Source organism: Emydura macquarii, unplaced genomic scaffold (genome assembly GCF_026122565.2).
Source record: "Emydura macquarii macquarii isolate MOO-44397 ecotype Brisbane River unplaced genomic scaffold, CSIRO-AGI_Emac_v2 contig_2205, whole genome shotgun sequence".
Classification (NCBI taxonomy): domain Eukaryota; kingdom Metazoa; phylum Chordata; order Testudines; family Chelidae; genus Emydura; species Emydura macquarii.
Genome location: NW_027132342.1, coordinates 365,913 through 392,904, shown reverse-complemented (window position 1 = coordinate 392,904; position 26,992 = coordinate 365,913). Strand labels below are relative to the sequence as shown.

General features: G+C 40.7%; 1 protein-coding gene across 9 annotated transcripts in view; it reads right to left on the bottom strand.

The window, feature by feature from the left end:
• The window catches only part of CALD1 (caldesmon 1), a 216,792-nt gene that overhangs the window by 87,006 nt on the left and 102,794 nt on the right, over positions 1-26,992 (bottom strand). For 8 of the 9 annotated variants that reach the window (XM_067559132.1, XM_067559133.1, XM_067559134.1 and 5 more), the window contains exon 3: positions 14,410-14,521. In XM_067559132.1, the coding sequence (XP_067415233.1) occupies positions 14,410-14,480 (71 nt within the window). In that variant the 5' untranslated portion in view covers positions 14,481-14,521. Of the gene's footprint in view, positions 1-14,409; positions 14,522-15,122; positions 15,242-26,992 lie in introns of those variants that run through there. The other variant, XM_067559128.1, reaches the window with a different exon arrangement.

The following is a 26,992-nucleotide window of genomic DNA, read 5'->3' as shown; positions in this document are numbered from 1 at the left end:
GGAGGAACTCCTGCAGCCCTCCAGTGCAAGGATAAGCATAGAGATTAACGATGGAAAAGACCTATTAGATCATACGGGGAAAAAATACCTTTGCTTAAACAAATTCGTCTCACAGCATTCCAGTAGAGACACCCTTTCAAGCATCATAACTCATTGGTTTGAAAAAGTCAACAGCACTCTACCCCCATCATGTCTCAAAGATGAAAAGCCATACATAGATGTGACTTAAAATTTACCCTTGGCATTGCTATAGGGTGACTTGAATTGGGAAACCCCAATGTCCCAGTTTCCTGGAGGCATACTTCTACAAAATAGCAGCTCAACGCACATGTGTGCTAGACATGGTACATAAAGCTGTATTCACCAGCTATGACAAACTTTCCAAAAACACAGCAGTAGCACTGGCGGGCATACCCAGTGCTAAATAGCTCACTATTGCACCATTGCTCTGATTTTCCCCTCTTTCTATGTTTTGCTACCCAGAGATTTTTTCCCCCCCCTCCTCAACCTTCTTGGAGCAACCCCTGTGTGGCATCAAATGCATGACGCCGGCACTCAAAACTCTCTGCCTGCTGCAGTGAGAAACACTCCGTTATCTGTGTTGCTGACCTTCAATGGAATACCACCTTTGCGAGCCTAACCATAAAAGGAATCCGAGAGTCCCGAGTGTTTAGAAAAAGCAACTTTCTTGTCTTTGAAGGCTCTAGTGCTGCCTTATTAAGACATTGAAATAATAGTCTGTTGGAGAATCTTTGGAATGTTCTAATTACAGGGCCCAGAAGAAGCTGTCATATCACAGCGCTGCAGATGAACTTTAAAATACAAACATGCAGTTCAGCTTGCTTGGTATGTATTAAGGAGAAACCAGCTTTAAGAAATACAATTGCACCATTTCTTACATGATCACAATATTTTCAAAGCAAGGGGCAATGCATGCACTTCGAAAAATGGCTGTGTACGTGTTGCACCAATAAATTGCACAAGTAAGTAATCACGTGTAGCGTATCCATCTATCTTTCCACCTTTCCATTCATGCAAACATTCGGGGTGGGAAGAAAAGAAGAAACTAGTCTAGACCATAGGAGGGACTTCATACAATGCATATGATGATTTGTGCTCACATAATACGGTGATGAATGTGGTATAAGGATGAAAGTCAGGTATTTGCAGAGGACCAGCACAAGGTCTATGCACTGCTCTGTTCTCTCATGTTCTACATAGGATTTGTGTAGTAGAGGTGGCAGGGAAATTATTTTTTCCCATGAAAAATTTCAGTTCAGATAAAATTGTGCTAATTTTCATTTAATTTCATTTAGTTTTTCATAATTTCCATTTAATTAAAATAGCACTCTTCGTTGAAAAACCATTCTGATAGAAATTTTTTTAACAGCTCTATTGAATAAGACTGACGCCGTCCTCTACATAGGAGTGAATTTCTCTTTACCACACTCATCTTGGTTTTATATGAGTCTTGCGCAAATCATCATCATGTGCACTGCACAAAGTCCATCATGTTATCCAGTCTAGTTCCTTCCCTTTCCTTCACCCCCACGCACCTAGAAATTGCATGAAAGAAACTAGTTTGCTCAGGTAAGTGCTTGTTTGCATACAAAGATGCTTATTTTTGCAGACACGCTTATGTTAGACACGCATTTTTGTTGGTACAGCCATTTCACCTATGTTTGAAAACATTGCCCTTTGTGTTAAGATTAAAATGCCACAAAAATGCATAGTATTTGACCTTACAGACCAGCGCGCCAAATTTCGTTCTTAGTTTCATGCACGCATTGACCTCACTGGGGTTGCATGCATATAACCGAGAGCAGAATTTGGCTCAGTGTTTTTTTCATTCCTGACTGTGATTGCTTTGATAGATATTAAAAATGATGGTGTATAAGCAAGCTCTCTCTTACAAAGAGAGCTGGCTTGAATACGTCGACTTAAGAAGCATTTTTTCAAACTGCAGCTGCAATTTAGGTTCGATTTTGAGTTCAAAGCAGTAAGGTCTGCCCTAACACTTTGCGCATATCTGTTGAAATCAATAGAGATAGTGAGAGAAACAAATGGAGTTTCCATGATTCATAGCATAAGCAGTGGCACTGGATTCTGACTGAGCGCCTTCTGCCAGCCTGAGTGGATGCAGATCGGATTCCTGTTTTCCCACACTCTCTGCCCTCCCTTCCCACATCTGCAATGCTCCACTTACCTAGAAAAAAAGGATGTTGCTCAGATATTTGTCTCCAGAGTAGCCATCTAGCAATTTGTGTGTGCAGGGTACTCCTTGCAAACAAGCAACTGCTCTATGGCAGCCAGGTGAAAATCCCAGAGCCCTAGAGTACTCAGGGTACAAGAAATCCTCCTTCCATCCAAGAAACATCTGTGGAGCTGCTCCATAACTCCAGTGCCAGCCCTAAATCTGTCATGATCTCAGAACTTACAGCCTCCTACTGTGTGATGGGCAATGTTTATGTCACCCCTAAACTCCATGCAGGAGAACTTCACAGGCTCCACTGTTTGTGTGCTTTACACCCAGATAGAAGAAGGGACAGGATTTGCATGGACTAACACTCAGAGGGTTGCCACCTGCTTCGTTTTAAAGCTTGCCATCCCAGTTTTCAACACCCTAATTCATTCCCCTAGTCTCAAAACCTTTGTCTACAGACAGAAGTTGCACAGGTTTAACTTAAATGGGTTTATATGAGTTTCACTTGTGCATGTAAATTTCCCAAACAAATGAAGAGTGTCTACATTGAGGTCTGCGCACTTTAAATAAACCAGTTTCAACATTATTAGTTAAAATGGTGCAACTCTATGTGTAGATCAGTCCTAAAATGCTCCACCTATGTAGGGGTGAAGAGGGGAACTACCTCTAGGGAAGCGCTATTCAGCAGAGCCACTACAGTCATTCCACTTCTGAGAACCCATGTTCAACACACCACTCTGTCTAGTTCCATCATTAGAAGGATATTGTTTGCCTGAAGGAGCTAGACTGGGTAGGGGAGGCTATGGCATTGATTTAATTTTCATCTGTCTACTGAATGGTGGCTTACTAACATCAAACCAGGACATGCTTTTAGTTGCAAAATTATTAAATGGAATGAAGCAGAATTTAAAGTCAGAAATGAACCTGCAGAGAAAAAGTCTTTAAAAAAGGTGACAGAAGGAGATGTTGCTAAGTGCCTGCCTTGATTTACCATCATCAGCACACAGAAACTTGTAGGACATTTTGCAATGAGCCCTGTCATTTCTGTCTAGCTAGGACCATATTTAATACATAAGTTTGTCTCATTAAACCAACATATATAGACAAAAAAACCCAAAAAGCTGCATACACTATTTATTAGTTTTTTAAAATGTCAACAAGATGAAGCTGACACTTATTTATCAAATGCTCTATACATTGGTGTGCATTTTCTAATCAACAAAAAGAAATGTTGTGTTGGGAAAGCATCTATGTAGGATGCTAACTTCCCTTCCCGATAACTCTCCTCCTCCTGGAAGAGCAGCACCTAGCTGCCAAACTAATGAAGCTATTGTTCTTTCTAATCAGTAGCTGCAACTCTTTTGTCAGACTCCACACTTCGGTCATTGCTTGCCAGTGTTCTGGAGTGATCATTTTGTAGGTGACCACACTGCTAAGGAGCAGTTGTCTGTTGACATTATTTTTAGGCGGGAAGGTTGCTTGAGCCGTGTACTGGTGAATTAATGTCCCAAGGAAGGACATATTTATGACATCTCAGTCTTGTTCTACAAAAGTCCATGATATCAAAAGGACAATCCACTGAACAGGAGTATTTTTTTTCCATTAGTATGAGTTACTAAAACTAAATGGGTTGTGATGACAGAATAAAGCTGCCTATAAATATTTATCTTCGGTAATTATGTCTTGTTTAAAAGGAACACAACCAAGAATGCATGAAAGCTAACTGACTAAATGAGATGCTTCATCAAGTTGGAATCAGGTTGAAGTTTCATTTTCAAATCACAACATTCTTCCTCTATGGTTCTTTGAACTGAGTTCTGAAAGGGTGACTTTGCCCATGCCCCCAGGAATTTGATAGTGTTTATGTACTATGCTTATTCAGGTGTAAAATTTGTTAGCATTTGACTTTATTTTTAATCCATTATCCTTCTGCAACTCTTTAAAGGGAAATCTAATCTTCTGTATATCCGGGTCAATTTCCAATACTTGATCATAAGCATTGCATGAAAGTGTGAATAAAATTAAAACTTGTGTTGAGAAGCAGATGGACCTAACTGCCTAATTTTCATATTTATCCTTCAAGTTTTTCATATTTGGAAAATAATTAGAATTTCTACCTGCCTTGATTTACCATTGTCAGCACACCTAATAACTTTTATCTTTGTGTACTGATCCATGAAAGTTGGGAAATAATTTAATACCAAGTTCAGCTAAATCTTTCTATTTACATTTGGTTGTATTTTCAAACGATATATTTTTTTTAAACATAGCTTAAACAGTCTCCTCATTGACACCATGTGACCACACTATGGACAGCTCAAAATACAGAAGGACAGGTCCTCAACTGGTGTAAATCAGCGTAAATCCAGCTGAGGAGTTTGTTTGTCCAGATTATTCAAAACTACAGGGCCAGTTTGTGATTAGGTCTGATTAAGGGACCTCAATAATGATCCATACTCTCACCAAATAGTACCTTACAACATGATTAATCCTGTTAAACTCAGTATGATTACTTGTGAAGTGCAGTACTATTCAAAGTGAGTAAGGGAATCACAATCTGGCCTACGAAGGTGTTAAACTTCTTACATGCTAAAACTAACACATTGCAATGCTATATCTGAGATATTACATACATCAAAGTGAGGACATTTAAAGTTTAGGGGGCAGATCCTTAACTGGTATAAATGGTCATAGCTCCGCTGAAGCCAACAGAGCTCTGACCATTTACGACTGCATAGCATTTTGAAAACTGACATGTTTTCTTTATCTTTCAGTGGTCAAAAGCATGGACAATTATTAATTAAACGAACATTTGCCATAAATATTTTTACTTAGAAAAAAAGGCCATTTTAACTGGAAAAAAACTTTGATGGAAAGTTTTGAACCAACTCTAATAATTATATTATTCTATTCCTATATATGTAGATACATATTCTCTCTCTCCCCCCCCTCCCCCCCCCCTCCCAGGACAGCAAGCCTACATTTTCAGCCTAACAGGTAAACTTTTCAGAAAGTGAAATGTCTGAAAACATCTTATAAAGCAAATGTCTTTTCAACTCTAACAGAAGCATAACTAATATTTTGTTATGTTATGGAAAATAGACATTTTAGTTGTATAGCTCCATGGTTTATATGTCTTGAAGGTGTTCTCTTCAAAAACTGTTTTTCTTCTGCACTGACCATTTAGTACTAAATTTCTATTGATCAAGACATTCTGGAGAACCAGAAGATTTTATGAAAGACAGTAACTGCCAAAGAGTTTTCTTTCAGTTTATTTTATACCTACAGCTCCCTAAATCTGAGGACACTTTTCACTGCACATCTTCCTTCAAACCCTGGATCAAAGGTTAAAGATGGGTGTAATGAATGTGCAACTAATGCTAATGGGCCACACCCCAATCCCAGCTACTCTTTGAAATAACTCTATTCTTACTCCAGATTTACACTGCTCTAAATAAAATCAGACTCTACCCCAATGTCCAGATGACACTTAACTTTAATCAGAACAACAACATGTGGGTAACAACTAATACTCTTCCAAAACCTATTGTAAAATACTCTTTGTTGTTGGTTGGTTTTGGCTTCCAAGGCTTTTCTAGTAGCCCTTAGCACCTCCAAGGAGAACCTGTCCCTGTACTGAAAGAGCTGGAAATCTGGCATTTTTCCAAGTGTCTAGGTGCTGGATTTAGGCTTTCCCTCCTACTGAAAGACTGACTGGTTTGGTAGATGCAGTACTGAGATTACAGAATGATTCTAACATACATATGGGATTAATATCTGAAATAATAAAGAGTCTGTTTTGTTGTCTGCTCTGGGTACTTAGCATAGGAGCTGCAGTTTGGTGTGGTTTATATTCTGCATGGCTAGCTACTTAGGGGAACAAAGCTCCATTTATACAAAACTTCTCAGTCAGGACAATTTAAAAAATATCAGCGAAGCTGACTGATACTTTTAAAAATAAACTGCATGTGCCTTTTTCCCCAATGTTCATTTTGCTCCAAAGGAAACTTTGGTGTCTTTGAAATTTTGTGATTACAAAATATTTTTTTGGTTTGTGCACCCATAAAATGGTGATAAAAGGATATGTTATAATGAGACTACGAATCATGCCTTTCAGCCGAGCTCTACGGTGAGTTCTGGGAACTCTGAAATAGAGTCTGCAAAACACTGTTCATTATGAAACTGAGGGCCAGATTCACCTGTGAGCTCCAAATATTTTATGCCACTCCAGGAACACAAAGCAGCTGTAAAGCCAACTTAGCAGCCAGAGCATACCAGTGAATCTTGCCCTCAATTTTCATTAAATACAAGAAAAAAAAATTAAGCGGAATTTTCCATGCCTTGACATTTCCAGAAGATTCATATTTTTATAGAAAGATGAGCTAAATCCCTCCAGACATTTTGAATTCAAGGAATATGAGGGGGGAAAGGAAAAGCAAAAGCATAACTTTTTTTTTTATGATAAAGGAGTTCCAATCACTCTTTTTAAAAAAAATTGGCACTACAGCAAAAATGGCTGGATTTTGATATTTGGCATGGACATAGTCCTCAGTGAAGAGGGTGCACTTTCTTAAATTGAGTTAACAAGTAATAAGCGTTGGAAAATAGCGTGCCAGGCATGTGCAATTGAAAATTCTGTTAGGCTTAAATGTGTGTACTTCAAGAAAGATATACTGCACCAAATTCTTCACTCAGAGACATCAATCTGAATGTAGAGAAATTCGACTCATATATATTTTTCTCTAATATTTACATGAGTCAGTTAATGAGAAATTTGCATACTGAACATGGTCCCAACTAGACAGGAATAATGCTACTTCTAAACCTTATGATTGACACCTACCTATTATAATGAAGGATGCATAGAAATCAAGTGATTAACAGAGAGATAGCATGCAAAAAATAAATAATAACCTTAAATGTAAACAGGTGCTTTCCCACCCTGCTCCAAAAACAGTCCACACAAGTTATTGTCGCTCAGACCCCTTCCTGGGAGAAGGTTTTGTTCACAAAAAGAAACTCACAATGAAATATTATAAATTCAGTCCAAGTCTTCTCCCAAGATTCATCTCCAAGGATTGCTCAGCCCACACGCTAAATCTGCTCAGTCATTGTAGAATGCCATACCCAACAAACTACCTGCCTCAGTGACTATGCAGAACTCATTTAACCCATTCCCAGATGAGATTTACATTAAGCATTGCATATTACATTGTATTTTATAATTAAAGAGAGTGGTAAGCTTTTCAAAAGCACCTAAGTGACTCAAGAACCTAAATATTATTTTCAAAATTAACTTAGTCATCAAGAGGCCTAAGTCTCAATGAAAATCATCAGGACTCAGACTCCTAAGTCACCTGGGCACTTTAGAAAATTGTATCTGGTATCATACTGTATAAGTACAAGTGGGCAGAGTTAAAGTTGCCAAAGTAAAGATTTTACTTTGGCATTTTCTGACTACTGAGTAACTAGTTGTGTAACCATAAGACCAAATCATTGGTACTGCTCCTGGGTAAAGTTAGCCATTCCCATTTCAGCATTGTGCTCTGCATTGCTATCTTTGTATATTATTCTTGCTTTAGGCCAGAACTTGCCAGACGGCCAGTCCCAAGCCTTGAAATATCAAAAATCAGCCTCCCCCCACTGCAAAATCATGAAATTTTAAAAACTAATACATCTGGTAATCATCAGTAACAGGTAATCATCAATGATCTATCCCATCGCCCATTCCCAGGTTCTGGCAAACAGCAATCCCTGCCCATCCTGGCTAATAGCCATTGATGAACCTATCCTCCATGAACTTATGTAGTTCTTTTTTTAACCCTGTTATAGTCTTGGCCTTCACAAAATCTTCTCGCAAGGAGTTGCACAGGTTGACTGTGAGTTGTGTGAAGAAATACTTCCTTTTGTTCGTTTTAAACCTGCTGGCTATTAATTTCATTTGGTGACCCCTAGTTCTTGTGTTATGAGAAGGAGTAAAAAACAACTCCTTATTTACTTTCTCCAAACCTGTTACGATTTTATAGCTCTCTATTACATTCCCCCTTAGTTGTCTCTTTTCCAGACTGAAAAGTCCAAGTCTTTCAGTGACTTCTTACAAAACGTAGGACAAATCACTTCACTTTTCTGTGGCGCAGTTTCCCTTTTTTGTAAAACGGATCCAGTGGGTATCATTAGGAAAAAACCAATGCCTATCCCCTGTTGTAAAGTGCTATGAGATCCATGGATGAAAAGTGCTATGTAGAGTAAATCCTAAGCAATATTATCCTGATTGAAACCCACTGCTTGAGAGTTCAAGGGGCCAAATTCTCCTCTCATTTATGCTAAAATCAGTGGAGTCACAGAGAAGAATTTATCCCTACTATACTTTATTGAACAAAGTTTTACAACTACAAGCCAAGACCTGGGTGCATTGGCAGAAAGCTTACAAGCCACCCCGAGACCCCTCAAGCCCTGTCTGTCTCTAGTCTGAGTTATTACACTATTATTTTCACCTGCTTAAAAATCACAAAAAATTGCTGAGAGAAAATGTCTCTTGCATTTCAACAAAAAGCACACAATAACCTAAGCAGTAGTCTGCATTTTTAAGATGGCCTATATTGATGAGTCATCAAATCTTGGGGGCAGTCATTGGGTCAAATCCTCAGCTGGTGTAAATCTGCCTAGATCCATCAAAGCCAGTGGAAGTATGCTGATTTACTCCAGTGGAAGTTCTGGCCCATTATATATTATTAGTTTATAGATGGGAAATCCCCAGGCTCCAGACTCAGAGGAATTCGGTCTCCCGTGCTTCAGATATTTCTGTGATTTTTCTTGTAACCTATTTTTGTGGCTACCTCTACTATGGCAGGACAGTATGTACCCTAAAGCTGGGAAGGCAGAGTGTCCTTCCAGCTCCTCCAAGGCTGCCATTGATACTGTTACATAAATCATCTAGTTGAGGTAACTCATTCAAGGCTTAATTCAAAGCCCAGTGAAGTCAATGGAACGATTCCCACTGACTTTGATAAGCTTTAGATCAAGCCCTCAGGGCCTTATCCTGCCATCAATCCATGCAGTGAACTCCCATGAACATTTAGGGGCAGGACTCAGCCTCCATTTTGTTTCACAAAGGGTTGCTGGTACAGAGATACAGGACATCACATCTACCACAAGCATGGGGTCTGCTTCTCTGTGGCCCTGCACCTGTGCAGTCAGTCATTTACACAGATCACAACGATAAAGCGGAAAGTGAATGAAAAATACTAGCATTAGGATTTGGGAGTGATTGGGAAAAAGTATATATGAAAGATCCTGGACATTGGATGGAGAGATTTTATCACCAACAAAGATTTCCGAGAAGTCACCAACCAGCAGATCTCCACCAGAATCAGACAGAAGTCCTGGTCATATCTGGGGCATGTACTCCGGATGCCAACACACAGACTCACACTTGAAGCTGTCAAGTGGAAACTAACTGGTGTGAGGAAACAAGGGTGCCCAAGAGAAACCTTAAGAAGAACCCTTAGCAGGGCGGGCAGAACAGTCAATTTCAGCACCATTGAGGGAAGCAGCAGCTAATGACAGAAAGGGATGGAAGAGACCACTTTCCACTCTGTGCACCAAGGCTGGCATGAGAAGGATGGATCAGTTCAACATTTTATACCCATCTTTCCCTTCCTTTGCACTCAAGCTGCAGGCCAATAAAGAATCAGGCTGTTGGTCTTTAAAAGGGAAGACAGGCTTCCCAGAGTCGCTCTTAAGCATGAGCATCCTGCATGTCAGAGCGATATGCTGTAACTGAGGCTATGTCTACACGGATGGTGGCAAAGTCGCCGCCATCAGATCGACTTATCTGAGTCGACTAAGCGGTCAGTGAAGATCCGCTCAGTCGATCCAGAAGTCGACGTACTAAGACCACTTTCTCAAGTGGCGTAGCGCTGCGTCAACGGGATTGCGGTTCCCGGTGGCGCAGTGCAGTGAAGACGGCGCACAGAAGAGAAGCGCAGAAGACAACAGGAGTACTTGCGTACTTTGCGTAACTCCGGTAGACTGCCACCGAATCGCCGAATGAAAGTGTAGACGTTGCCTGAGAGAGTCACAAATTTTTTTTAGCTAATTTTTAAGGTTAAAGAAACCATAGGCCTAAAGTCTGCCCCTACTACTGGACATGCTCTAGTTGGGGTTGAAGACAGGAAGTTAGACGTGAGGTGCTCACTGCAGCTAGTTTGCCAACACAGACCAAGATAGCTCAGACTGACAGACAGCTGGGATGCACAGTATGTGGTTGGCTGCACCTGAGGAATGGAGCTGTGTGAACCCCCTTACTAGCCCATGCGGCACATCACAACATACACATTAGAGGGCCGGGGCATAGCCCCTGTTGGGCCTGTGATGACTTAGCAGACATTGCGGGCCAGCCATGCCCCTTGCACTCTTGAGCGCCATGACCATGCGGAGGGAAAGAGGCTCCCCATGTCTTCACCACCCCAGAAAAGCAGCTGGACAGGATTTAGATAGTCAGACTGCAAACACATGGACAACCTGCCAATTTCTTACTGTTTCATGGACAACAAAGAAACGGGTTGATTCACAAGCTCTGTGATGGGCTAGGGAAACTTTCACCTCCGGGTCACTTGTTTGAATCAAGCAGGCCTGGATATTGTCTGGAAGTCATCACAGCTCTTTGGTGGCCTGTCCAAAACAACTTGGTGGTCTTAGTCCCACTCATTGTGTCCTTGTGCATAGCTGTTCATATCCCAATGAATGTGCTTATAATTAGGCTCAGTTGACATCCCCATTAAATAAGACAAATATTCACAGGAATGCCAGACTAGTGATCCTTCTCTTCCTACATTCTGTCTGGGACAGACCTCAGTACCAGATGCTTTAAAGAGAGGTGCAAGAAACCCTGTAGGAGGCAGGTGTGGTTTAACCTGCCTATTCAATGGGCATTACATCGTACACCTAGAGACAGTTTCCTCAGTTTAGGACTAAAGCACAATGACAGGACAGTGTGGGGAAATGTAAAGACTCTGCCCATCAGGTGCCAGTTCTCAGAATAAACAGAACACTTTAGTTTATCAAGACTTTTCATTATTAAACTTAATGGAAAAAAGATTATTATTAAAATAAGGGAATAATACAGAAATATTGCTATGTCTTAATATTTACATGGGCCTTTGAGGTCTATTTTTTCCCTAATGTAGAGGATAGACAGACAGACAGACAGAAATATTTCAGTAACTCTTTAAAAATAAATAAAATCACAAAAATTAGAATATAATTCACAGAAAGGTTTAATATAGACTCAGACTCTAAGATCAGAAGGGACCAATGTGATCATCTAATCTAACCTCCTGCACAATGCAGGCCACAGAACCTCACAGACCTACTCCTGTAATAAACCTCTAACCTATGACTGAGTTATTAAAGTTCTTAAAACAAAATATGACTATTCATTAATAATTGCCCAAGTGCTGCCATCCTTCAGTCAGAATATCAACGTGGCTGAGTAACCGCGTTGCCAACTTTCACAATTTTATCTTGAGTCTTGCAATATTTGGGAGTTTTCATGAAGCCCCAGCTCCTGGAGTCATGCAATGACTTGAGAATCTCAAGCTTTCATTTTCAAAAAGTATGTTTCTAGCCCTTGTGATTGCAGAGAAAATATTTGAAGATGTGAGACCTAAAGGCTCAAAAAAGTAGAAGGCAAATAAAAGATCTCAAGGTGTTTAAAGCAGTCTTGTGATTTTTAATGGCATTCCCCTCATTCCTCTCAATCTCTGATTGCCCAGGAAGATATATATTCGCCGGAGTGGCAGAAGCCAGTGAAGCTTTATGAGGTTTATAGAGTTTGGAAGCACATTGGTAAGTCATTGCAGAGACCTGCCTTTGTCTCCATAGAGTTCAGAAGTCTCTGCACATGAATAGGGGCTCTCTGGCCCCATCTGCAAAGGCCTAAATTCTGCAGTGACTCTCTCCACCCCTAATGTTTTTAAAGAGTTGGCTGTGCGGGTTCCAGACAGCAGCTACCAGGCAGCCTCTGATGGGGGAAGTCCCCAGCAGGATTCAACTGCACTCTGCAATCACAAAGTCAAGCTGGGTCACTGAGGACCAGTCAGCTCCACTGTGGAACACAGGAGAGAGGGGCGTGATTTGTCCCACAGTGTTTTGAATGTCCTCTTGGAGAACTGTGATTAGAATTTCCCCCTTAGACAGGATATGCCTCATAGCCTACACTATCCAACATTCTTTACAGGAAGTTGGGTTGGGAGAGTGGATTGTTAAGAGTAGCCCTCAAGGTCTCTGTCTTTCCTTTCAAATAAGAAAGAAGCAGAAAGTATAAATTCCACGTGTGCTCATTATAACAAGTTGTTATAATCTGGTAAAGTGGATCTACACGAATTAAAGGTACATTCACTGTAAATAAGCATTGGTTCAGACCTCCAGCATGGGATAAATCTGAACCTCACTGAGTCATCACATTAACAGCAGGTATCAGACACTCAGTGCATGTTTGTGGCACCTATATCCCTGTCAGCAACTACAACCAGCATTTTATTCAATTAATATATTTATTTCCAAACTGACTTCATGGTGAGAAGTACCAGTCCAACAGCTCTGGAGACACAAGCCCATGTTTACCCAGAGGAACGGTCCAGCACTGGTACTGGCCAAGCAAGTTTCTCTCAAAATGTCCAACTAAAAGCATCAACACTGACCTGGAGGGAGTGCTAGAAGGTGGCTCATTCTCCATGGCCCATTCAATTTGCAGCCAAGATTGCGAACCTGTTTGGCAATTTTGATGGTGACTTTTGCAATGTGAAAACTATCTCATTGCCCATTGGTCACCAAGCTTTATTTGGGTTTATTTATCTGCATATGACTTTGTGGCTTCCCAAAGCTAAAGAATCAGTTTTCCACCCTAATCTGAACCATCTATAAGTTCTATAAGAGAGTGCTTTGCTTCTAAAATAAATAGTAATTAAAAGGCATCTACGTCCATCCATTTGATGTCCCTTCTGTTATCCATTTAAAAATGTTGCCTGAAAGGACAAGACTATATTAAAAAATTCTCCTGGTAGATACAGAAAATATTAAACCCCACCAACTTTTTATTTATGTTTCCATTTAAAACTGTTTTGTAAAAAGAAAGAAATATATCCCATAGTGTTTGAAACCCAAATACCGCAACATTTCGCTAGTACATGAGAACCTGAAAGTGAAAAAGACTAGAAACAAAAATGAAACTGACTACACTGTTTTCACTATCCAAATAGAAAGGAATGTCCCATTCCGCTTTCCCTCCCACAAAAGAAACTAAGAACATACATAGCAACAGATACATTATATTTTTTAAAATTCTTGCACTTTTAATAAACGAATAATGTAATCAATGTAACATGAAGGAAATTTGTTTTTTCTTTTAAATATAAGGGGACTGATTCCTTCTCCTCTTATGCTGGTGTAAAACAGGAGTAACTCCACTGAAATCAATGGAGATGCACTAGAATAAAATGGGTGTGAATTAGAGGAGAATAAGTCCCAATATTTTCAAGCTGTTCCTTTAATAAAATCCTGTCACTGCATTTGAACTAACATTAACTTTTAGAATCAAATTCTACTCTTATTTACACCAATGTCAATCTGGAGTAACTAGGAGCAGAATATTGCCCCTATAATCTATATAAACAGTTGCAAACAAATCATAAATTTAATGTACTAGTAATTTAGATAGCATACAGTTCACATATCGAGTATGAAATATTCTAAGGGTAAGTATTCATATATTAAGTACTCTAAGGGTTTTATTTCCACTCTGCTTTCCTTCAACACACTATAATTTGAGCTCTCTCTCTGAAAACACCACCACAATCTATGACTAGCAATCAGATGCATGACATCTGATCATTATCAGCTTGACAAAATTCCTTTCTATTGGACCTGTAAATGATTTCATATTGCCCTGCCCCACATTCAGTGCTTACATTCTTCCTCAGCACACCATAGCCAGAGGCTGAGATTTTCCAAAAAAGCCTAAGGGAGTTAGGCACCCAACTTCCATTGACTTTTGTCCTCTCCCCAGAAACATTACCCATTGCCATTTTTTGAAACATAGCAAGGGTGTTCTGTAAAACTGTACCACACTTTGGCTATTTAGACTCAGGAAGCCTCAAAGCCACTAACACAAACCACTGACTCAGTTTTCCAACGTAACCCCTCACCTCTCTGCTTCAAGGCGCATTTCCTCACGCTTTTGCCTCCTGAGTTCTCTACGGCGTTCAAAGTCATCCATGGTGCGTGTTCAAGCTTTCGAAACTCCGAACAGATCTGAATCTAAAAGGAGAAAGGTAGACAAATTAGATGGGACATAGAATACAATGCAGGCATTTAACCAACAGAGCTAACTCAGGTTTCTTTTGCTTTTTAAACTCCATTGATACTATTTTCTTTTTCTATCAATAAACTTGACTTCCTCAGTATTGCTGAGATAAACAGGATTAATGTAATGCCTAGTAGGATAAACACAGCCCATTCCTGAGTTTAGTTTTCTAGTTAAAATTAAATCAACATGCATTAAACTAAGTACTGTATATATCTGCTAGCCACCGACTAGCTATTTGTAATGCTACAGGTCTTTTCCTACAAACAATACCAAACATTCAGCAGGATTGTAACTTTTTTTTAAACTTCAAATTTTACTGGATGCAATAAAATGCAACACAACAGATTTCTTGTTTTTTCTGCACAGATAACGAGGACTTCTGGAACAGCTAACCCAAAAAGAAAGAAAGAAAGAGAGAGAGAGACAGAGAGAAAAGAAGCCGGAGCTTTCAAATACCACCCAGAAGGAGACAAGTTGTGTATAAATCCTGCTTAAAGAACCAAAAGCAACTTTTTTTTGTAGTTTAATCCAGGCATTTTAACCATCCCCTACCTTCTTCTTGATGATTTAGTCCATGAGATATTTCCCCTTTATAGTTCTTCATATACAAAGCCTCTTCAGCCTTCGTTTATATCCCATCAAGCCGAGTATTACAGAATTCCCCTGCAGCCCCCAAACCAAAAATGACTACCAGAAAAGGGAAAGCTGTTCTCTTTTTGTCCCTGCTTTGTTTACAGAGCTGTCAGTGGTTAGTTAAACTCTGCCTGGAATCTGGCATTTAAGGCCTGCTCTAAGATTGCTTCCTGTGTAGAGCTGGAGGCCTCAACTTCCTCTGGAATCCTAGCCTAGACTCTGCACTCAGAGGGTTGGGGTTTTTTTGTTTTTTTTTCCCTCCCCTAAAAACATTTTCCAGCTCTTTAGTACAAGAACAGCCGCTTCCACTGTGAAAAGATAGGTTCAGATGCAGTCTCAAATTGAAGGGTATCTATTAACTAATTGCAATTTAAAGGAGACAAAGAGAAGCTGCATTCATGAATTATTTGAAGTTGTTTTTTTTTAATCTATTTATCTGTTTTGGAGCTTTATCTCTGCAGTATCTGAACACCTTCCCCATGAAATCAATAGCAATAGTGAAGTCCTTATTGAACTTCAGAGACTCTCTAGTACATCTCCCTTTTGGAGGTAAAAACTCTGCTTGAGGTACGATTTTGGGAGGGGGGTTGTCTGTTTTTTGAAAGGTGCTCACTACAGAACAGGATTCTTGGTACAATTTTGACCTTTACAACAGAAATACAGCTTCCCTGAAAGCAGTTTTAGCAAGTTCTGATGAGACTTCCAGCAGAGAATCCCAAAAGGGGATTGGAGAAGGATCTAGTGAAGATACTTGATCAGATGCTTTTGAATATCATAGCCTTTTTGTGCGAAACTAGCCATTTCTTGCCAATGCCATAAAAAAAAACAAAATTTCTTTCTGGCAAATTCCTGAGGAGGATATGAAAAAAAATATTTCTTACTTTCTCACCATGGCCCCAATTCAGCAAAACGCTTAAGTACATGCTCAGCTTTAAGCATGTGCTTAAGTCCATTTCAATTCAGCATTGACTTCATTGGCCCTACTCATGTGCTTAAAATTAAGCACGTACTTAAGTACTTTGCTTAAATATCTGGGCAGCGTGGAAGTGGAAACTTGCACTGCTGCTAAGCACTCAGTGAATGAATAAACTCCTTCAGCCTCTGTGGCGGTCAATCAGCTTTCCATTGTACTGAATTAGCACTCAGAAAGCGACAGTGATGGTGTGCTTACGCATCATTTTCAACCTATTTGAGCTAAGAAACACAGAGCCAGAGCACGTTCCCTAATATAGAATTACTACTTATGGCAAAGCACTCTACGGCTGCCACCTCTGGTGAGGGCACAGTGCCAAGGCATGCCATTTTGCTGTCCTCTCAGTACAATGAAACAATTGCAAATTTCCTTTTAGCAACCGACAGCACAGACAGCCTGAAAGCTTGCACCCGCTTGTGAATTTTCAGCAACTTACTTAGTATTAGATCATTCACTACTGTGTTATGATGAATACCAGGTGATCTGGTAGTGGTCCCTTCTGTCCCTAGACTCTGACATACCTACATGGCTGGGCAGATAGCAAGGTGTGATTACCCCTGGGGCAACGGATGCCAACAATCTTTTCCCGGTTTATGTCTAGCAGTGAATTTGGCCCATTGTTTGTGAGGAGGTCAGTACAGTAGGCTTCCTGGATTTGAAGGAGAGGAAGGGTGGTTCAGCATGAAGGTATTGTTACACCACTGTGTTTTTAAGCAAAGCTTACCCACTTGCTCAGCTAGCCCAGGGAGTCAGAATGCACTACATTCCTGCCACATTCCTTTCCTTCTTCCACCTGGCATGCCTCCAGTCACAGGGGCAGCAATGGGGATGCAGCATAGTGTCAATCTCCTTACTCTGCACTGCCTGGGGACCCCATTTATATAGGATTATTTCCTAGGGAACACTTTTATAGCCCCTTTATGCTGATTGAGTAGCATAAAGGGATGGGAGCAGAGAGGAGAATATTACAAAAGAAATGAGAAGCCCAGTTTCCAGTCTCAGACTCCTGCACTCTGATTATTGAGGGACAAAAATGCGGTGAAGAGCGAGTTCTCACTGTTGGGGCAGATGATTCCAGGAGAATTGAAATAACATAACTAAGGGACACTGATATGAGTGTTAGTACAGTCCAGTGGACTTGATCAGAGGAAACCTGGGTTCTATTCCTGGCTCTGCTACTGATATACTGTGCAACCTTGGACAAGTCCCTTCACTCTTTTTGCCTGTTTCCTTTCACACTGTTTGTCTGTTTAGATTGAAACCCTTCAGGGAAGAGACTGTCTCTCACTAGATGTTTGTACAGGGCCTAATACAATGAGGCCCTGATCTCAGTTGTGGCCTCCAGGTGCTACTGTAATATAAACAACAAAGGGCAGAAATTCTGGCACTGAAGATTTGTGGATCAGAGTTCAAATGGCGGAGGAAAGATGGCCTGAGACATTCTGTCTGTCCTACCCTGCAGAGGAAAGTGTGCCCTTCACAACCACATATCAGCTGGGGCCCACAGAGCATCAATGGTGCACTAGCTGGTATTCTGACTTTCCATTAATACTGAGGTGGTAACACCGTGCCCATGCTGATGTCCTGTGAGAATGAACCAGGCTCCCTGTGCCCTCTGGTTCCTTCGCAGCAGGTACCAGAATTTATCAATAAGACTCAATGTTCATCAAAGTGATTAACAGGTTTGTAGATTCCATCCTACCAAGCCAAATGTCTACACAGAACTAACCAAAACACCCAGAGCATCGTGTCCAAGAAAGTACAGAACCTCCTGCCCTCTGCAAGTGTAGAGTGCCTTGCTTTACTTGTGCACATCGTTTGGCATCCACTGGACCACAAGCAGCACCCAAGGTGGGAGAGCAGAGCCCTTCCCAGCCTCCTTTTGCACCTGAAAATTGGAAGAGTTAGCAAGTCTCTTTGTTCAGCTGCAACTTGTTTAATTCTCCCAGATATTACTCTAGAATACTTGTCATAGCTGCATTTCATGGGTGCCAGTTTAGAATTCTTTAGTCTATCTTCAGTAAAAACAAATAAAATCTGTTTTCTATGAAAATCTGTCAAAGTATTTGGAAAGATTTTTTTTTCTTTTTAACTATATGCTACAGCCATTGGACCCAATTCATATCTCTGATGAGTAGGCGCAACGCCCACTGAAGTCAAAGGGAATTACTCCGGTGCTGACACACACCATTTAAGCTTCTATTTTACTTTGAGACACGAGGAGCAGCTAGCAATGTTACATTACCAAGACTAAAACTGACATTTAAACAGGGACTAAGAATTCATCTCCAAAGTTACTTTCATGTAACCACATCTGCAGGCGTTACTGTAAACTTGGCTAAATGTTCGTGTTGACTGCAGATATTGAACTTTTGTACCTTTTAGAAAAAAATCAAGCAGCTTTGCTCCTTCCCAAACAGAATAGCTCATTCGGGACTCAAGGCAAAACAAACATATTAGGTCATGTGAACATACAGTTTTGTTTTAATTTAGCCCATCCCTGGTTTCATTGCTTCTTAAAACTTTCAAGACACATTCATCAGATGCAAACTACCCAAATAACAACAGTCAATATTTAGCTTCATAAAATCAAATTTAGGAGATTCCCTTTGGCTCTATGTTGGTTTTACTTCCATCTGCACTCTGCAGTTACATCTTGGTGACAAGGTTACTGGCTTGGTGGATAGGGTGGAAGCTGTAGATCTGATTTATCTTGATTTTAGTAAGGCTTTTGACACCGTACCACATCTACACTGTGGGCAAGAGGTGTGATTCCCCTGCTCATGTACACATCCTTGCACTCATCAAGTTACCATAATCATAAATAGCAGTGTAGCCACAGTGGCACAAATAGCAGCAACGGAGGCACAACTTAGCCGTGCTGAGTACCAAGCTAGGACTTCAGTAACTCAGCCAGAGGTTAGGGGTCTATCACAGGAGTGGATGGGTGAGATTATGTGGCCGGCAATGTGCAGGAGGTCAGACTAGATGATCAGGATGGTCCTTTCTAATCTTAAAGTCTATGAAACCATTGATCCACGCACACTTCACCTGCTCTCCTTTCTCTAGGGAGTGCTGTGCACAGGGATGACAATTTTGTCCTTGCCCTTTGGTGATCCAGGCAAGGAAAGGGAAGTTCCTAACTTCCTCCCTCTTCCACAGCACACCCACATCAGGGCCAGGCAGACCCTGCCTCTTACATAAATATTTATCTTTCTATCTCTCCTAGGCAGGCAAAGATGCGGAGCTAGATGTTAACGGTGTAGTAGCTGAATGGTTAAGGCACTCAGCTACAATTCTGAAAGTTGTGGGTTTGCCTCTTGATTGATCTCAGGCTGAAAGGCTGTCTCCAGTTCACCCAGCTGCAAAATAGATACCTGCTCCCTCTGGTTAGGACAGCCAAAGATGGTCAGATGTGATGCTAGTCACTTCACCCTGTGTAGCTTTGGCTCTGAAATTGAAATCCTTTAACAGGATGAGCCATTGGTTTGGGAGAACACTGTCCAAGGAAAACCAAAATGTTCTTTTTACATTTGGATTTGCATGTACTGGACCCAAAACGTGCTTATGATGACATTTAACGATGGTTTCCCATTAGCAGACAGAGGAAGAAACAAACATCACATAGCTGGAGGCTGCTGGCAGAGACACCAGTTCCCATGTCAGAAGGATTGACCAATGACCTTCTCCTTTGAGTCTCCTCAGAAATATTCTAAATATGTTGTCCCCAAAGATCAGACAAAACTGAAATAGTCCTTAATATAAAGACCAGGGGTGAAATCCTGGTCCCATTGAAGTCCCTCCCATGGAACCTCCCATGGACTTCAACATAGTCTGGATTTCACCCAAGAGGCCAAATTCTGCCATAGCATCTACAAGAAGTCATTGCAGTTACACAGGGTTTAAGAAGCTAGTCTCACTACACACTATTTTGCCTCAAATACACACCTGCAAAGCCACTGAGAGTTGTGCATACACTTCTAAAGGCAGAATCTCTCCCACTCTTTTGATACTTTTTTCGGAACTAGTTAAGTTTCCTCTCATTGTCATTACTGTTGTTTTTGAAAGAATATTTGGCCTTCGGTGCTGAAAGAAGAAAGTGCTGGAAATTGGAATTCCCTTAGCTCCCATTTAATCACAAGTAAAGGCTATTTCAGGCATTGATGATATGATGAAGCTTGTGAGCTGCAGAATGCCCTGAAATCAAAGGGATTTCAAGATACACAGTAGTTTACAGGAAGTGCTCAATACTGTACACACTCAATCACCAAATGAGTTCCTCTATATATTTATTGTCTCCAAGCTTTCAAAGGATGGGAGGGGAATCCTGTCTGTCAACAAATTAGCTTCATTGCTCCCCTTTCGCTAGTAACTTATGGCTTGATGTAAAAAAATAATAGCCCATATTTTACGCACTAACCCATCCACCTATATTATGTAAGTCCAATCATTGGAATACCGGTACCATGCATTGCACCAAAAAACGCCAATACAAACTCTACCTTACCAGAGGCACTGCAGCAAATTCACAGCCTGATCTCACATATCATAAGGACTGCCTCTGGGAAAGTGTTGACCAGCTTCAACTCCCATGGAAATCTCAGAGCTGAAAACACTCAGCAGCTCACAGAATCAGGCCCTACATGAAGACTGAGAATGCATTTTCTCTAGGGCAAGGAACAACCCTGCACCACTGAAGTTGATGGCAGTTTTGCCATTGGTTTTAGTTGGATCAGACTCAAGGTGTAAGAGAGATCAAGAGAGGATGGATTTATAAATAAATAGCATGGCTGGTCAAGGCTAGGAAGAGCTTCATGTATGCAGCACAAACATACTATGCCATCCTCAAAAGTCTGAGGTAAGCACACCTAATTCTGCCCACAGTTACTCCTATTCAACTCCAAAGAAGGGTCTTTGATGTTAATGGAGAGGGGGAAAATAAGCTAAGTTTACTTACTGCTTAAATGTCAAAATATGAAATATTAACTAATTTGACTTCACATCTGCGACAGCATGCAGAACTCCTGGGGTACCGCTTGGGAGCTGGGATACCACTGAGCCCTCTGTCTGACCAGCTTGGGCTCCCTCTCACACTGTGATGCTGTGACAAGCCACAAATTACTGGCAGGGATTGCATTTGGAAAGCCCTCCACTGGCAAGGACCACACCCAGCTCTGTTCAATGAACTCTTTCCAGCCACTCACAAACCAGCAACAAAGAAACTCCAGCTGGCTCCTCAGCCCAGGACCACAGGACTATACCATCTTTCCTGGTCAAAAAACCTGACCAGTGAAGATTGTTATCCAGTCTGCCCTTCCCTCAGAATAGAAGGAACATGCACCAACTTTTGTTACTGAGCAGTTTGTCCAAACACTTCACTCAAAAACACATTCGTTAAGATAAAACATTAAACAAGTTTATTAACTACAGAAAAATTGATTTTAAGTGATTATAAGTGGCAAGTGTAAAGAGATTTAAAGTAGTTATCAAGTTAAGTAAACATAAGATCACTGTCTAAATTCTACACACTACTAATATTTGAATTAGCAATGTCTCACCCTGACAGATGATACAAGAAGGCTACAGGTTTTCAGTTCACAAAGGCAGAGACTCTTTTCCACACCTGAGACTCCCCTCCCGCAGTCCAAAGTTGTGTGTCTTCCAGATGCTCCTTCAAGTGTTGAGTTGAGGGAAGAGAGAAGCCAAGTGATGATATCACACTCCCCTTTTTATAGTCTGTTTCAGCTTGCTAGAACAATCAGGCTTGTGACTGTGGGGTCGTCCTCATTGGTTAGTAAAGCCCCATGGCAAACGTGCTTCCTACAGTGAAGCTTTCACCGTAAGCAACTCCTGTTGGTGGAATCTATTCCTGAACAGGTGCGAGAGAGACATTAATGCTGTGTGGCCACTCTCATTGTTGTGCCTCAAAGGCGGTTTGTGGGAGTTTCCCACCTTGCAACATGTTCTAATAGCATCTTCAACAATCTTTCATAACTTCACCTACTATGGTAGCACATACAGTCCAACAAGATATTAATGTTCGGCAGATCAAGACTTTTAAAATAATACCACACAAGGCATACCTTGTACACAACATATCATAATTATACGACATTGCTGAATCTGGGGGGTTTTGGGATGTTGTTTTCAGACACAGGGTGTCACAACAACCTCTGGAGGCCTAGGTTCAAACGCTAGCTCAGGTTGGTGCACTACACAATTGGGCCCATAAGACTGTCTTCACTTTAAAGCAGAAGTGATACTGCCAAAGATGGCACAGTAGGTCAGGACTGAGGTGCATTGTTACAGGTGTGCATTGGAACCTAGAAATGATATGATAGTATGTGATGCATGTGAGGTTAAAGAATATTTAGATAAGTTAGATGTATTGAAGTCTGCAGGGCCTAACAAAATTTACCCTATGGCGCTTAAGGAACTAGCTGAAGCAACCTTGGAACCGTTACCAATTATTTTTAAGAATTTATGGAGGACACGTAAAAGCCCCAATGACCGGAGAAAGGCAAACATAGTACATAGGACCCAAGGAATAGACCTGTCAACCTAACTTAGATACCTGGAAAGATATTAAAACAAATTATTAAACAATCAATGTGTAAGCACCTACAGGATAATAGGGTTATAAGTAATAGCCAACATGGATTTGTTGAGAATAAATCATGCTAAACCAATCTAATTTCCTTCTTTGATGAGGTTACTGGCTTGGTGGATAGGATGGAAGCTGCAGATCTGATTTAAGTAAGGTTCTTGACGCAGTGCCACATGACATTGTCCTAAGCAAAGTAGGGAAATGTGATGTAGAAGAAATTATTATAAGGAGTGAATACAAAACTGGTTGAAAGACTATACCCAAAGAGTAGTTGTCAAAGAGTAGTTGTCAATAGTTCACTATCAAACTGGAGGGATGTATCTAGTGGGGTCTCAAATGGGTCTGTCCTGGGTATAGTACTATTCAATATTTTCATAAATATGCTTATGAAATTTACAGATGATACCAAGCTGAGATGGGCTGCTAGCACTTTAGAGGATAGGATAAGAATTGGAGAATTGGTATGAATTTAACAAGATGAAATTCAGTAAGAAGAAGTGCAAAATACTATACTTAGGAAGAAAAAAATGCACAATTACAAGATGGGGATTACCTGGCTAGGAAGAATTACTGCTGAAAAGGATCTGGGGGATTTAGTAGATCACAATGAATAAGAATCAACAGTGTGATGCAGTTGCAAAGGAGGCTAATATAATTCTGGGGTGTATTAACAGGAATGTCATATGGGACAGTTACCTCCCATGTCTTACACTCTACTTGGCACTGGTGAGGCCTCAGCTGGAGTACTGTGTCCAGTTTTCTGGCTGCTACACTAAGAAAGATGTGGACAGCAACAAGAATGATAAGAAGTTTAGAAAACCTGACGTATGAGGAAAGGTTAAAAACACTGGTCGTGTTTAGTCTCGACTGAGATGGGGACCTGAGAACAGTCTTCAAATATGTTAAAAGCTGTTTTAAAGAGGATGCTGAGCAATTGTCCTCCTATGTCGCCTGAAGGTAGGACAAGAAGTAATGGGCTTAACCTGTAGCAAGGCAGATTTAGGTTAGATATTAGGGAAACTTTCTAACTATGATATAGTTAAGCACTGGAACCCTAGGGTGGTGGGTAGTTGTGGAATCCCTCCAATGGAGATTTGCAAGAACAGGTTAGACAAGTTCCTGCTAGGGATAGTCTAGGTTTACCTGGTCCTGCTTCAGTGGAGGGGAATGAACTAGATGACATCTCGAGGTCCCTTCCAGACTTACATTTCTATGCTTTTATGACTGACCAGCAGTAGGTACTCACAGACAGAGGTGCATTGGCACAGCTCAGTGAGGGTCCAGAAACTGCAGTTAGTAGAGGGCGCTGCAGCTCGGGATGGAAACATGCACGGCAATTGACCACATTGAACCCAGGTCATGGAAGTGGTGTTAGTCTTTCGCTGACACGCATGCTAAATTTGCTCGCCATATTTTAACAATGTATCTAAAAATACTGAATTATTTGTGAGTAAGTGGGGTTTATGAACATTTTTCACTCTGTTCATGTTCCTTCTTTCCGTCTCTCAGATGCTATGTTAACACAACATTAATAGGACAGTTAAAAATAAGAAAAAAAGTCAGGAAATGCAAAAGGTAAAATTCCAACAGCAACATTAACTTAGCTATAGTGCAAACTCTGCATGATTTCTGGGATCAATTTTACAGCACAGTGATATATTAAGCTATACATGTAGTTAAAAAAATAGAAAATAATATTTATGTCCCATGCAGACACTTACTATGGCTTATTTTTTGCATTTGAGCCTTTTTTTTTTTTTTTTCCTGTTAAGATATACAACAACTTTAGGGCCCAATTCTCCATTGTGTTGAACCCTCTAAACTCTAATGAGAGTTGAGGATTCTTACTATCTTGCACAATTTAACCCACAAAGATGAATTACCACACTTTTTCAAAGTACAATTTGTTCATTTCACCACCAGCTCTGCCCAAAGAGTTTTTAATAAACTTGAACCCCAACAATTCAGCTGATAGAACTAACAATCACTGATGACTTTGTATACTGCACTTCTACATTTCTTGAACAAACCAGCCTGCATTTCAGCCAGCTGTACACTTTGCTAGATGAACCACACATGTGCAGTTCATATCACATAAAGTGTGCACCTGAAGTCAAATTAATCTATGATGGAACTTCATTGAAGTCTGTGGAATCCCATAAAGGATGAATCTTCCCATGGAGATTTAATTACATTTTCTCCTGCACATGGTCAGTTCACAATTTTCAAATGCTCCTAACTTAGGTAAATTAAACCCATTTTGTCCTTCTCAAGCAACGACACTAATTTCCAGTGAGTCTCCCATGCCTTTTTGATTTGCAGCTGGGTCCTGGAGGTCAGTCACTTGCTTGGAATATGGAAATATAATGAGTCAGGAAAGTAGAGCATATTGCAGGCACACGTAAACCCACCTCTAATAGTGGCACGTGGACCTAAATTTTCAAACGTGATTTTGGGGTGTCTGTTTTTGGGTGCCCGACTTACGGTATCTTAAAGGGGGCTGATTTTTAGACAGTGATGCATACTCTCCCTATGAAAATCAGGCCTCTGTCCCAGGAAGTAAGGCACCGAATATCATTAGTCACTTTTTAAAATATATGTCATGATCCATATATGATGTCCCAGTATGTCATGTTCATATGAAGGCAAGGAATGACAGCGACTGCTGTCACAGAGTCACCAGAGAACCCAAGAGTGGTGAGGAGGCCTGTAAAGAAGGCTATGTTGCTGGTAGAAAATAACAGCCCAGTAAGTGCACTAGGCTTGTCATGCTATGTAAGGCATGGCACACTGCTTGAAACAGCAGGATGACAATGTTTCCAAAACTCCTCAACAGAGCTCCTGCAGAGACGCAATTAACCAAGCATGGCAAGAATCTGATTGTACCTTTCTCAACTGGAACTACACATGCACAGGCAAACACTTCGTGGCTATGACCAGAACATTATATCAGTAAATAGAATGCTCCTGGTGTATTTTGTACAGGATTGCACACTGCTTAAAGCAGCAGGGGACTCAGTGTTCCCAAAACCCCTCAGAGTTCTGGCGAAGATTCAGCTAAACAAGACAGGTGAGGATCAGACCATGCCCTGTACAACTACCACTAAGAGCACACAGACATATGCAGTTACTTCGTGTGAATGTTACTTGGGAAAATAAAATTTAAACTATGCACCCAGCCAATAAGTCTTACAGCTGCTTAAGTTTTCTAGGAATTGTGCCTTGGACAAGGCCTGTGTGGTCCAGAAAGGAAAAGTTTTAACATTTCCTAAAAAATTTCCATATCGTTCATTATCTGCTGCCTTTCACTAACTGTAATTCTCCTTTGAGAGTCTTCAAGCTCTCCTCATGATTACAAGTGCTAGGTTCATCAAATTAAGAAGAAGCAGAAGCATGTGACTTATGTGAGCATTTGACCAACACAGCTGAACTTCAGAATACTGAGTTATGAACACATACAGCAAACTGTTGCAACCAATCTATCTATATCTGCCAAATATAAAACAAATTCAAGGAACTCTCAATCTGTTTGCAGCCATGAATAGAAAAAGAGTCTAAATTTGTCAGGTACTTTATGTCTTGAAAATTAGTCACTCATCTTTAATTACAGCATATCTATCAATCATTGCTGAATGCTGCCTTCAAATCTCATGCATTTTAGAGTATTTTAGAGTGAGGGTGGCATGTTGGAGCATGAGTGGAAATGTGCTCTGGAATCTTCTGGCCCATAGGTGCTCCAGAGCTCCCATGATTTGAATAAGGCAGCTGGCCCAACAGAGTTAGTGTCCAGTCTGAGAGATATCCCATCCGCCAATATCCTTAAAATCTTATGACCTGTTGCAGAGATGGTGTTGGCGGATCACGGGAACAGAAGAATGGAACTAGGGAGAATCTGAATGGGAGAGGCTTGAGGCAGGAAGATGAGAAATGGAGAACTAAGGTGCAAGAGCAGAGAGGAGGTCAAACCAGAACCCCAGCTTCTAACATCTGTGATCTTTGAGGTTGTTTGAAATCCAGACACAGATCTGAATTTTGCAAATGGCATTTATCTTTAGGATGGCCCAACAATGAAACCCTGCATCTAGGTACTGCTGAATTTTGGGGTGCTCAAAATCCAGTTCCAACTTTCATGCTTCATTCCGTCTAGTCAAAAGATTTGGATAAATTTCAGTGAAGCATCCACATTTTCAGGGGCTAACTGAACCAAAT